Source organism: Ostrea edulis, chromosome 6 (assembly GCF_947568905.1).
Source record: "Ostrea edulis chromosome 6, xbOstEdul1.1, whole genome shotgun sequence".
In the NCBI taxonomy this organism is placed as follows: Eukaryota; Metazoa; Mollusca; class Bivalvia; order Ostreida; family Ostreidae; genus Ostrea; species Ostrea edulis.
This window is the reverse complement of record NC_079169.1, coordinates 85,824,521-85,837,699: the sequence shown is the minus strand read 5'-3', so window position 1 is coordinate 85,837,699 and position 13,179 is coordinate 85,824,521. Positions and strand designations below refer to the sequence as shown.

Below are 13,179 nucleotides of genomic sequence, written 5' to 3'. Positions count from 1 at the left end.
AAGGTTTGCAACAACAGGGAGATAACTCTTGATGTACCTCCGTGCACTTCACAGTTTATGAGGTTACAAAGCAATAGTGCGTCATGATGTACAGGCCTTTATAGTTTTATTGTGGGGAAAACGTAATATTTTCTCGTTAATGAAACCCGGAATTTAAGACGAAACTGGACCGTGGAAAACCCGCTGGAAAATTAAAATTGTTAGATTGCTGTCCCCTTGATATCAAATTTAAAAAATCTTGATTTTGATGTTTCATTTCTAAGGTAGACATCCATTGGTATTTATTCATCATGTTTGTTTTTGTGTCTAAGGTCATATTTGATGTAAATTCACCTTCATCGATAGTCAGCTTGATCCATATCCCTTGATAGTAAAATTGTTTATTATAAATATGTGCATGTATAATAGATGGGGAAAATGTGATACTACAATACGATGTAGTCAATGCACTTATTTGACTCTCTACGCTAAGTGTACTGTTGATAAACATCCCAAGATTTTTGAGACATGTTGTTATGCTGAGAATTCACTAACCTTACGTATAGGGGTAGATGTGATAATTTCTGTCTTTTCCTGATTTAGCTTGGTATGTTTTGCATCCGGTTAGCAATATCAGAAACACACCGTTAAAGTCTGTCTGCAGTGCTGTCCCAGCTGACGTTCGGATTTATAATCTGGTATACCTGAATGTCTGCGTAGCAATGATAACACTTGTTAAGCCTCTGGGATTTCTTTAATTGGTTTGGAGAACAAGCAATACAGACGAGGTCGTAATACAGAACCCTGCGGAACTCCAAAGTGGAGTAGGAACTCTCTGGACAATTTAGATCCAACCGCAGTTTGTTGACTTCGACCAGAGAGATAAGACTTCATCTATGACAGAGCCGACCCCGTGATGCCAAAAGCATACTCCACATGCCTGATCAGAATAGTGTGGTCTATGTCATCGAATGTGGCTGAAAGCTCCATGAGCTCAAGCATCAATAGTGCAGCACATGGATTTCTGTCCAGAGCAGAGGTAATAACATTGTAAATAGTTTACACATTTATTAAATCAACAATTTGAACAACAATTTACTGATCCCTCTAGCGTGTGCTGCAACACCTGGTGTTTTACCGTGAGAGAAACTGATTTTCTGAAAAACAACTGTCACGCGTGCAGAACAGCCTGGAAAAAATTTAGGCTTTTATTTTGTATCGAATCTTATGTGATTTATTGATTTTTTTTATTGTTGAATGTCGCACTCGAGAACGTTTCACTCATAAGGAGACGTCATTACTGCCCGTGAAGGACTGCAATTTTTAGGCCTATGCTCGGCGATTACGGGAGGGATCTTTATCGTGCCACACCTGCTGTGATACAGGACCTAGGTATTTGCGATCTCATCCGAATTAGTCGCCTCTTATGACAAAAAAGGGGTACTGAGGACCTATTCTAACCCGGATCCCATATATTTTTACGCTATATATTTAAAAATAATTCATTTTTACTCTAAAAGTACTTTGGACATAAACTCTATTACGGATATAGCAGAACAGTTTTATAGTTCTAACAACAACTAAATAGGCCCATATATCTCTGTGCAGTTCGCACCCTATGAGATCACACCGAAAAAGAACGTCACGACGTACATCTTGCAGTTAATGTCTGTATATTGTCGTTATTGACTGCCGTTATCAAGTGATAAGCCGTATACGTGAAAAAAATTTCTTGTCAAATGCTGGTCAAATAATAATATTATTTCAATTTCGTATCAAATCACTCAACATTTTTATATATGGTTTGCGCGAAGCTCATAATTCATATTGTGACCTTGAAATTGCCCCTTTATTTTTTCCCGATGCCACTCATCACTACGTTGTAAGAAAATCTAATTTACATTTATTGCGAGCAGAGTGTAAAGGGGTAACGATATACGGTGTATGGTGGTGTATATATTTATATTCCTGTTACAAAAGGAATAGTTAGGACAAACTTCTGACACATAAAGAAACCCCCCTTTCCGCATCTGATTATTTCTAGCATACTCTTGAAAATGAAAAAGAGTATCCTGCATTAGATGCATTTTAAACTTCCCTTTATCGGAGCACTTGCTCTCTATAGATCTGGATTTTTACTATATCAACTATCTTTTATTTTTTTAATATAGGAAGTCTCATAATTTTTCATGAAAAAGTGAAGATAATGAACAATTTGATAATGATTACACAATTTAGAGTAGGGTAAACACGGATCCTTGTTAAATTAAATATGAATGGTGGCAACTGCAGTGCAATATTTTTGTATGGGAGCGCCTTAATTCAATGAGAAACAATTTCTCGGAATTAGTAAAAGATAAACCAATTTGTATGTTTTACATATTATTGAACATGCAATTTTTAAAACCATTCTAAGAACACATGGACTCAAGTCACACAGACTCCGCCCACTTTTTGTTATGTGACTTTCTAGGCGTGTTTATTCTTGACTTGATAGCTGTTTGATGGAAGCTGACGTCTTAAATAGAGATGATATATGGAACATCAAATACAAACGATGAATTAGGATTGTATTATTTTAAGGGCGAGGCTTGTTACTTTTAGGGCTAGGGTTGCTACTTTGGGGGCTTGGATTGCTACTTTCAGGACGAATTGGCTACTCTTGGTGAGAGTGAAAAATTTCGTCCATTTTGTTTCTTCGGATATATGAATAGGCAAAAAATAATCAGGTATTGTTTTAATCTTAATTCTTGTGAGACTTTGAAATGTAACTGACCACGTGATTACTAATTGAAATATTTGATAAACCGGAACTTATCTGGTTATAATTTTTACTTGTACACATTATTCTTTTTCAGTTTTCTGTAGTTAACATGTGTGAAACAGAAGTTTTGATAACAACTGGAGAAGAAAATACGCAATGCCTTGTTGCCGAGTTTGAAAGTAGTAATTTTGAAGCTGAATCTTTCTTGATAAGCGATTCAACCCTGCGTATAAGAGACTGTAGAATGGGCAATATCGCCCAAGATCTGTGGCTGTGTTTCACTGGGGACATTAATGGTATAGTAGGAATTCTCAACAATTTTCCAGATATTACTGCTCCGTTTTCGTATATCAGTATATTACCGAGAGGAGAGAGAAGTTTAATTGATGTATACCCAATTTCGAGAAAAGATTTACCGTTACAGTTGTACAATTCTGACGGTATGCAGTATTTAAAATGGACAAAAGGTTTTAAATGTTTAGAAGGGGATGGCTTTGATTTTCACTTTACTCTCTTACCAAGAGGAGGAAATTTGCATTATCCTAAGTACAACAGACGTGAATTTCAGAAGTTGCAGTATGCTTTCCATGAAAATTTCAGAAAGCAACTTTCAAATACTAGAATGAATTTGGATGAAAAAAGTTTGTCCAGAAGTACAATGAAGAAAAACGTAATTTTCGATATAAGAAAATTGCATGTTTTACCAGATGACCGAGAATTTATTTTGAACACCCTCGACAAAAGTCTTCAAAGATGCGCAGAATTGAAAATTTTAATATATGTATCATTGCATTCAAATTTGGTGATAGAGATATCTCCATTCAAGTCGAATAGAAATAAACGCTTTTAATGTGTACGCAGCTGATGTGAGCATTCATGCTGCCCTTACCATTTCATCGCCTATTTTGTCACAAAATTTGTTTTGGTCGCGCTATGGTTTACAGGACATCGTTGGTGATAGGGGAAATGTTGTTCCAACATTTACCCTGCGATCCTGTGCAAATTTTCAGAGTAACCTTGACGGACGATGGTTGGATATATCTGGCAATCTCCGGGAAATAATACGGCTACCAGAATCGTTATGATTCATACAATTTTACGCAGACTCTCCACATGAGGATAAAATTCTGAGGGTTGAGGGTTAATTTTTAAGCGATGAGGATAAGTGCATGAGGGTTAAGGATAAGATAATGACGGTAGAGGATAAATTTCTGAGGGTTGAGGATTAATTTTTAAGCGTTGAGGATAAGTGTATGAGGGTTGAGGAAAAGCAATTGAAGGCTAAGGATAAATTTCTAAGAAATGAGGATTACTTTTTAAGCTTTTAGGATCCGTATCTGAGGGTTAGGGTTAGGGTTAAGGGTTAGGGTTAGGGATAGGATGACGTTTTACTAAAGGAGCCACTTGCCCTTAAAGTCGCGGACTTGCCCGAAAAGGGTTTTTTTTAGGGTTGCACCCCTTTAGAAAAGGGGGTTAGACCCCTCGTCTCGACCCCAAAGGGCCCCCAACATTTCAGGTCGGCTCCTAGAAGGATATTACAGAAAAAGTAAAAGGCGACGGGTGACACTCAAGTCACTTCCCGGAAGTCTTGTGGGGTGGTCTTGGCCCCTAGCCCTTATTTTCAACCTTGGTGCAATAGAGTGGGGCCAGGCCATGTTTTGGTGCAAAGGGGTCCTCGGCAGCCCCAAAGACTTGGGCTCAGTGAAGAGTCAAAGTCGCCGACTCGCCCCAAAAGGGTGGGGCTAGGGTTAAGGTCAGACGGACACTTTGCCCTTAACCCAGGCCCCTGATGTTTAGAGTCCGAATTGGACAATCATTTCTAAGTAGTTCCTGTAAAGGGCAACAAGATCCCTTAAAGGATCTTGGAGATAGCGTCTTTCAAAAATGGCCCATTTTGGCCATTGGGGGACTCCAGTCCTGACCCCATATCTCCGTTACCATACACGACTTGAAGCTGTTCTTTTAGGATCGGAAAGGGGAGGTTTTGAGTCCGATTTCACGTGAATTTCGATTCCCTAGCACTAAGGCTTCTAGGACTTCCGGCCCTTCAAAAAAGTGGAAAAAAGTGAAAAATTCGACTTGGGCCCCACTTGGCCCCTGATTTCAAGGGGCCAAATTTCCCCATGGGAGTCGAGGGTGGTCCCTTAAGAGGACCCTCGCGAAAATTGGGACCCTACAACCCCTCGACCTTAGGGCAACGACTATTAGAAGAAAGGTCGAAAATGGAAAACATGGGGTCCATTGGGGAGTTGTTGTCACCAAACCCTTCAAGGATAGACAATACCCTTCTAGGATTTGGTAAAGCATAGATTGGGCTCAAAAGGGGCCAAAACTCAGTCTCTTCACGCGCTCAGTTTCAGAGTTATGTCCCCTAAAACTGACCCAAAATTCGAAGGTCACTATATGGGCCCGTCGACCCAAGGGGCCAACAGACCCCATGAGGGGCCACTCCGATCCATATTAAGGGTCCTCCGGTAGTTTGAGCTCTCTAGCCCCATCGGTTCCGGACCCTCACAAAAATGAAATTGAGGTGATGACTGGGAAGGGACAAAATTCCGACTTTTCCAAAAAAGGGTCTCACTGGCCCCAGACCGGTTGGGGTTGCGTCCCTGAAGGGCCCTTCAGCTCATACTAGACCCGGAAGCCCCATCAACCCCCAAAAAATTATTCAAAAAAAATCACTCGTGCGAACAATGCTTGCATGGCGCAAATTGGCCCCATGGGGTCCGAGGAGCACCCCATGGAAGGGGCCTCGAACCGATTGGGGGCCCCTTGCCCCATCAGTTACAGAGCACGAAACCTTTAAAACAAAGGGGGGACTACCCATGGGATTCCGGGTGACCGGGGGGTTGAGTCACTCCATGGGTATTTCAGATCACCCCCTTCCGAGGGCCCATCTTTCGAATTGGGGACTCTTTGCCCCAAATCAGGTAGCCATTTTGGCCCTAAAATACTTAGAAAATTGACTGGGATGGGACCAAAAACTCGAAACCCAAGCCAGGACCCAGTAGCCATTTTTGCCCTTAAAGTAACATAGTTGCCCTTAAAAATTGACCCCTCTTTCCAGCAAGCACTGTGACCATACCTCGGGACCTAAGGACCCCATTTTCCCCACATGAACCCCCAGAGGAGGGTTCTGTTGACCCCTCGAAGGGCAACTCCCAACAAGGGTCGAGAGTGGATTGGGGTCACCAATTTAGAAGGGTGTGGTCAGGGTGAGTATTTAGCCCCCTAGCCCCAACACGGCCCCATGGGGCCACAGAGTGGGGCCCCAGCATTTCTCGCACAGAAGGGGTCTGGTCTGGCCCCATCCAGTAGGCCTCAGTCTTCACTAAAAATGTTTGTCCCGTCCCTGATAGCCCCTAACCCTACTGGGGCCCTTTGACCCCACAGGGATCGAGATCGCCCCATTCCAAGGGCCCTCTTCCAGATTGGGGTATCCTAGCCCCATCGACCCCGGACCTACAGGTCTTCCACTAGAGGGTGATCACTCAGGAAAATCCTGCTCCAGGGGGACAAACTGGACCCATGGGGCAGCAGGGGGACCCCATCCAAGGTCCTTGCCCCAATTTCAGTTCCCTAGCCCCATCCATTCCGGAGCTACCACTTTGCAAAAAGGGTCGAAAAGGGCAAAAGGGGTCTTTTAGAGGGTTCATATCTCGGGTCCCGAAGTACTTGGGGACCCCGTTTTTTTACCCCTCGACCCCTCGATGGGTTTTCTAACGACGCCTGGAAGGGCAGGTCACTAAAAGGACCAACAATAGTTTGGCGTCACCCTCTTAAAAGGGTCATGTCAGGTAAGGGTTTATGGCCCTTAGCCCCAAATGGACCCCAAGTGGACACAGAGTGGGGCCCCACTAGTTCTGTAAACGAATAGGGTTAGGTCTGGCCCCATCATGAGGGGCTCGACCAGTGGTTAAAACATTCTAGCCCCACCCCTGGGGACTGCTGACCCTAAAGGGGAAAATTTGCCCCACAGGGGCCGAGAACGGACCCCTCTTACGCCCCATCCCAAATTGGGGCCCTCTAGCTCCATCCACCCCAGAGCTACACGTCTTCCACTAAAGGGTGACTCTTTCTAAAACTCCTGCCTCGTTGGGGCAAACTGGCCCCAGGGGGCTCGAGAGAGACCACACGGAAGGCCCCTCCCCAAACTTGAGTCCTATGGCCTCACCCATTTAGCAGTGACCGGTCTTGGAAAAAAGCCATAATTCCGGTAGCCAAACCTGCCCTTAAAAGTAACCAAAATTGCCCTTAAAATTGTAAAATTCGGAAGTACCTAGGGACCCCATCTTCTCAAAAATTGACCCCAAATGGGGCCCTCTGATGACTCAGCGAAGGCCAGGCCCCATGAGGGGGTCAGAGTGGATTGGCATCACAACTTAGGACCCCATGGGGCAACAGAGTGGAGCCAGTCCTTTTGCCACTCGGGAAAAGTCCGGTCTGGCCCCATCAACTGGGGCCCAGTCGGAATTCAAAAAATGTTGGACCCACTTTTGAGGACCCCTGATCCCAAAAGGACCAATTTGCCCCACAGCGACCGAGAACGGACCCCTTTTGGGTCCCATCCCAAATTCGGGTCGTCTAGCCCCATCAACCCCAGACCTACAAGTCCTCCAGTAAAGGGTGTCACCCACTTTGGCCCCATGGGGGCAAATAAGTTCCATGGGGCTCCAAGGCGCTCACCACGAAGGCCCCTCCCCAAATTTGGGTCCTCGAGCCCCAAAACTTGCAAAAAGGGTCGAAATCGGTCAAGGGGGCTCTCTTTGAGGGCTCATATCTCGGTACCGGAAATACCTAGGGACCCCAGTTTTTGGCCCTGGACCCCATGAAGGGTCTTCGGACGACCCCTGTAAGGGCAGGTTCTTAAATGGTCTCACAATAGTTTGGGGTCACCCTCTTAAAAGGGTCATGTCGGAGTAAGGTTTTTTAATCTTATGTATAGTAACCATTGGTGTAGCACCAATCAGCGGGAAACCAGTTTAGGTTGGGACCCAATCGGAATTCCTCGAATGTCTCGCGCACTATCATTCTCTCAACAAAGGGGGCGTTACGCAAGCTTCTCTTACCAGAGGGAGCGTTACGTAAGCTTCGCTTATACCTCTGTCAACGCTTGGAATCACGTGATAATATAATCACATGATATAAACAATTATTCTCGTTTCCTTTCCCTTTGAAAATAGCACACAGAATACTGGGTAGAGAATGGCGCATTATTTCGAGTGCACGAGACATTCGAGGCGTTCCGATTGGTTTGGGACCTAGGTAAACTGGTACCCTGTTGATCTCGCTTCTCTCGTGTGTAGCACCAATCAGTAGGGAACCAGTTTAGGACCTAAGTTAGTCTCGTGCAACCAGACGCTCGGCTGTCTCCAGAAATCTCCGATGAGCAGAGATTTTCGTTGCAGATTTGCCGAGACAGCCGAGTGTCTGGTTGAACGAGACTAGACCTAGGTCGGGTATGACGTAACAATGGAAGCCGGGAGCGGTATGACGTAGGAATGCAAGAGCGTACAAACTCCCCGTCGAGGCCTCACTACGTCACCTATGTATAGACCTCTCCTATGTGACGCAGTTCAATATACAGATTTGTATATTGTGAGTCCGCGATTATCACGCGGGCAAATAACACCAAAGAAGTAGTTCGTAGTTAAAGCTTGAAAATATTGACATTAAGAGCATATATATAAAAGTATGGATTTTATTTTAAATATAAAATGATCAAAAGATCATTAAAGAGAAGGGAGACTCTGTTCAAATTATAGTGTAAAGTAATAAACTTGTTGTTTACGTTCTTGATTTGAACTATTTACGTTTGACGTTATGGTTCTTTTTTCGTCATTCTACAGTGACGTCACACAGTATACAATCGCTATCCCATAATGCCTAACTGGAAGAGTTTGGTTTGTGAGCAAACGAACTCTGGCGGAAGTTTGAAGAGCGATATGACGTTAAGTCGAGCATGACGTAACAATGGGAGCTATTAGCTTTACATTGGGAAAATAACGTTAGAAAAATTGAAATAGCAGAGAACACAATGACGTAACAATTGCAGTGATATGTGATATATGTGTAATGGTATTTTGTAGTATGGGTGGTGGTATGTGGAGTATGGGCAGTGTAATAGTATGTGGTGTATAGGTTGTGGTTGATAGTGTATGGGTGGTGTACACCACATACCACCACCCATACAATCACCTATATCACCTCCTATACATACATGGTACCACTGGCACACTTATTATTAACACATTTAAACACTACACCGACTTTATCGATTTTTCCCTTGTCATTGCTACGTCATAGCGCTCTTGGCTTTCTCAATTTTTTCTGCGTTATCATTACAACATAGCACTCCCAACTTCTATTGTTATGTCATATCCGACTTGACGTCACAGGTCTCTTGTATTTTTTTTTTATCATACCCTAAACTGGTTCCCCGCTGATTTGCAAGAGAAGCGAGGTCAACAGGGTACCATTTCATATCATACCCGACCTAGTTCATCCCAATCGTAACTACTCGGCTATTTCCGCAACCGCAAATAAACCTCATATGTGGATCGACGCCATCAGAGTCTGTTACCATGTGTACAGAAATGCAACTATGACATCACAGGCGTACGTTACAATATGAAACGCGAGCTTTCAAATGCATTTAAGATATCATACATGTCTAAGGTATTCTACCACTATTATTTTTTACTTTTATGTTTATGTTTTGGAGTGAATAAGACGTTAATGATATCAAAACTGAATCTCTGGTGAATAAATAATACAATATACAAGGATTCGGTTTTGGCCTTTTAACCTAATCCACAGGCGCGCTTTCGGCGAAGAAATGCATCAATTTGACGCAATTCTTGCGCCGATCCACGTCCGAGTCTTTTTACCGGTTACGGAAAAAGGCGAGCGTGTGATCCGATTGAGTCCATCCTAATCCTACGTCATTGACATTTTACGTTATAGCGCTGATGGCTTATATTGTTACATCATCACTTGACCTTTGACCCGCCTATCAATGCTGTTTATACTTACAAGGAATGTGATATTGCAGACAAGAAGGATCAATTATACGCGTAACTCTCAATTAGATTTTTCACCCAAGATTTATAATAAATCAATTCTTTTTATGGTAATGTTGGTATATCAGTAACAATTCTGATTACATATAGTTGCAATGTCTCAAGCTCTCTCAATGCAATGATACATGCTTTTGCCCAAAATATGATGATATATCTTGAGTATATATTTGTATACAGATAAAAATATTATTATCTTACCTTCACTCAATGGACTTATTGATTAAACTGCAAAATCAAAATAAATGAGGAGCCTTTCTTTTACACTGCAGTCAGAGAGAGAGGGGGAGAAAAAGAGGTGAGAATGAGGGAGAGAGAGATAAAGAGGAGAGGGTAGAGAGTGAAGGGAGAGAGGGGAAGGGTGGTACAGAGAGAGAGGAGGAAGAAGACAGGAGATAGAGAAAGGATGGGAGAGACATGGAGTGGGGAGAGAGAGGGTAGATAGAGAGAGGTGTGGAAATAGACAGGAGAGAAAGAGGATAATCAGAGGAGGGAGAGGGAAAGAGGTTAAAAAGATGGAGATAGAAAGAACGGAGGGAAATATATATGGAGAGAGGTTAAGAGAGAGAGAGGGGGGGGAAGAAGAAAGAGATAAAGAGGGGACAGAGAGAAGTTAAAGGGTGGAAGAGGGAGGGAGAGAGAAGAGAGAGGGAAGAGAGACATAGGGCCTAGGGAGATAGAAAGGGAAAAGAGAGGAAGTGTGGGAGGGGGAGAATGAAAGGAGAGAGAGAGTTTAGAGAGAGGAAGGATGGGGATTGGAGATAGAGAGATGGGGACAAGGGGAGAGAAGAACATAGACAGGGAAGAGAAATAGGAAGGGTGGGAATGGGAAGGATAGAGAGAAAGAGGAGAGATATTAGAAAGAGAGGAGGGAGAGAAATGGAAGAGGAAGGGTGGGAGAGGGAGCCGAGCAAGAGAAGGGAGAGATGGGGAGAAATAGAGGAGGGATGAGAGAAATGGAGGGAGAGGGATAAGGGGAGAGAAGAGATAGGAGATAAACAGGGGAGAGGGAAGAGAGATAGGAAGGGTGGGAAAGGAAATGAGAGAGAAAGGGTAGGGGAAAGAAGAGAAAGAGGAGGGAATATAATTATGGAAGAGGGGATGTGGGAGAGAGGGAAAGAGGGCGAGAATAGGGAGGGAAAAGAGAAGAGAGAGAAGAAAGAAAGAGATAGGAGAAATAGAGAGAGAAAAGAAGGATTGGAAAGAGATAAAAAGAGATTATGAGAGAAGATAGAAAGGGGAGAGAGATAAGATGGGTGGAAAATGGAGAATAGGGTGGGAGAGAAAAAAAGAGAAAGAGAGGAGGGAGAGATAGACGAAAGAATGAAAGAGGGAATGCGACAGAGGGAGGAGAGGGAAGGGAGAGAAGGGGAGAAATAGAGAGGAAGGATGGGAGAGAGAGATAAGGGGAGAGAGGAGATAGAAATGGGGAGAGGGACGAGAGAGAGAGAGAGGAAGGGTATAAAATGAGTGAGAGAAAGGGTGGGGAGAGAGAAAAGAAAGATGAGAGAGAGATGGAAGAGAGAGAGAGGGAAAACAGTGGAAGAGGTAGAGAGATGGGAGAGAAAAGAAGAGAGAGAGAGAAGAGAAGAAAGACACGGGGAGAGATAGAGAGGGGAAGGATAGGATAGGGAGAAAGAGATGGAGGGAGAGGGATAAGGGAAGAGAAGAGAGAGAAGATAGAAAGGAGAAGAGGGAAGAGAGATAGGAATGGTGGGAAAGGGAATGAGTGAGAGAAATGGTTGGGGAGAGGGAGAAGAGGAGAAAGGGAGAGAGAGAGAGAGAGAGAGAGAGAGAGAGAGAGAGAGAGAGAGAGAGAGAGAGAGAGGGAAGAGTAGGATAGGGAGAGAGATAGAGAGAGGGGGAGGGAAAGGGTAATGAGAGGAGAGAAAGAGAGGAAAAGGAGTGAGAGAGAAAACATGGAGAGAGAGGAGGAGGAAGGGTGGGGAGAGAGAGGGGCAAGAGAGAAAGGGAAAGACAGGCATGGAGGCATTGAGTGGGGAGAGATAGATTAGACCGAGAGAGAGTGAGAGGAAAGGTGGGAGGAGGTAGAGAGACAAGAGAGCGAGAGAAAGAAAAACAGTAACAACTAACACCCAATATCATATGTGCACACATTCATTTACAAATTATCATAGCTGATGAGCTTATTCAGTCTATCAAAAATTAAAATTCCGTACTAAATGTTGTTTTAATTTGATCTAGTCAATGCAACATGGTGATTATTTCATAACGTTTAAGGATGTCCATGGAGATTTTTTTTATCATTACAGTGTAGCGTCATTTCCTTTACAGTACAGTGTTTCTCATTTACTAGTATTATACATCTTAGTTCCATTGTAATAACTATGCTAGGCGCGAAATACGTTATTGTAATAGCTTGATTTGTGTACAATAGTCCTCAAAGGCAGCTTAGTAAAACAGCATAGGAATTGGCTTAGCTGTCCAAGGAATACTAACTCCGTATCTCTAAAAGGCAGATCTTATGAATCGATCTTTGTATAGGAAATCAAAAATACTATCCTTAAAAGGCAGATTAGTACCGTAACCTAAAATTCGTACAACACTCGTCGTTATGCGTTGCTGATTAACTCAGTATCCCTGAAAGGCAGGTTTAGCATAGCGCTCGCTGGGTGGCAAAGCTTATCTGGTATCCCTCAAAAGTAGGTGACTTTAGAGCCCGGGACCTTGGGCTAGTTGAGCGTCGATAATTAACTCGGTATCCCTGAAAGGCAGGTCTGATATAGGGCTCATTGGGTGGCAAAGCTTATCTGGTATCCCTCAAAGGTAGGTGACTTTAGCGCCTGGGAACTTGGGCTAGTTAAGCATCGATAATTAAGTCGGTATCCCTGAAAGGCAGGTTTGATATAGGGCTCGCTGAGTGGCAAAGCTTATCTGGTACCCCTCAAAGGTAGGTGACTTTAGCGCCCGGGAACTTGGGCTAGTTGAGCGTCGATAATTAACTCGGTATCCCTGAAAGGCAGGTCGGATATAGGGCTCGCTGGGTGGCAAAGCTTATCTGGTATCCCTCAAAAGTAGGTGACTTTAGCGCTTGTGAACTTGGGCTAGTTGAGCGTCGATAATTAACTCGGTATCCCTGAAAGGCAGGTCTGATATAGGGCTCGTTGGGCGGCAAAGCTTATCTGGTATCCCTCAAAAGTAGGTGACTTAAGCGCCTGGGAACTTGAGCTAGTTGAGCGTCGATAATTAACTCGATATCCCTGAAAGGCAGGTCTGATATAGGGCTCGCTGAGTGGCAAAGCTTATCTGGTATCCCTCAAAAGTAGGTGACTGTAGCGCCCGGGAACTTGGGCTAGTTGAGCGTCGATAATTAACTTGGTATCCCTGAAAGGCAGG

General features: G+C 43.7%; 1 protein-coding gene across 1 annotated transcript; it reads left to right on the top strand.

The window, feature by feature from the left end:
- Positions 1–503: 503 nt before the first annotated feature.
- LOC130047437 (uncharacterized) lies at positions 504–3,694 on the top strand. The gene is made up of 2 exons (XM_056142467.1): positions 504–1,018; positions 2,838–3,694. Exons 1-2 carry the CDS (start codon positions 896–898, stop codon positions 3,591–3,593), a joined length of 879 nt encoding a protein of 292 aa, XP_055998442.1. The 5' UTR covers positions 504–895; the 3' UTR covers positions 3,594–3,694.
- The last annotated feature ends 9,485 nt before the right edge of the window (positions 3,695–13,179 follow it).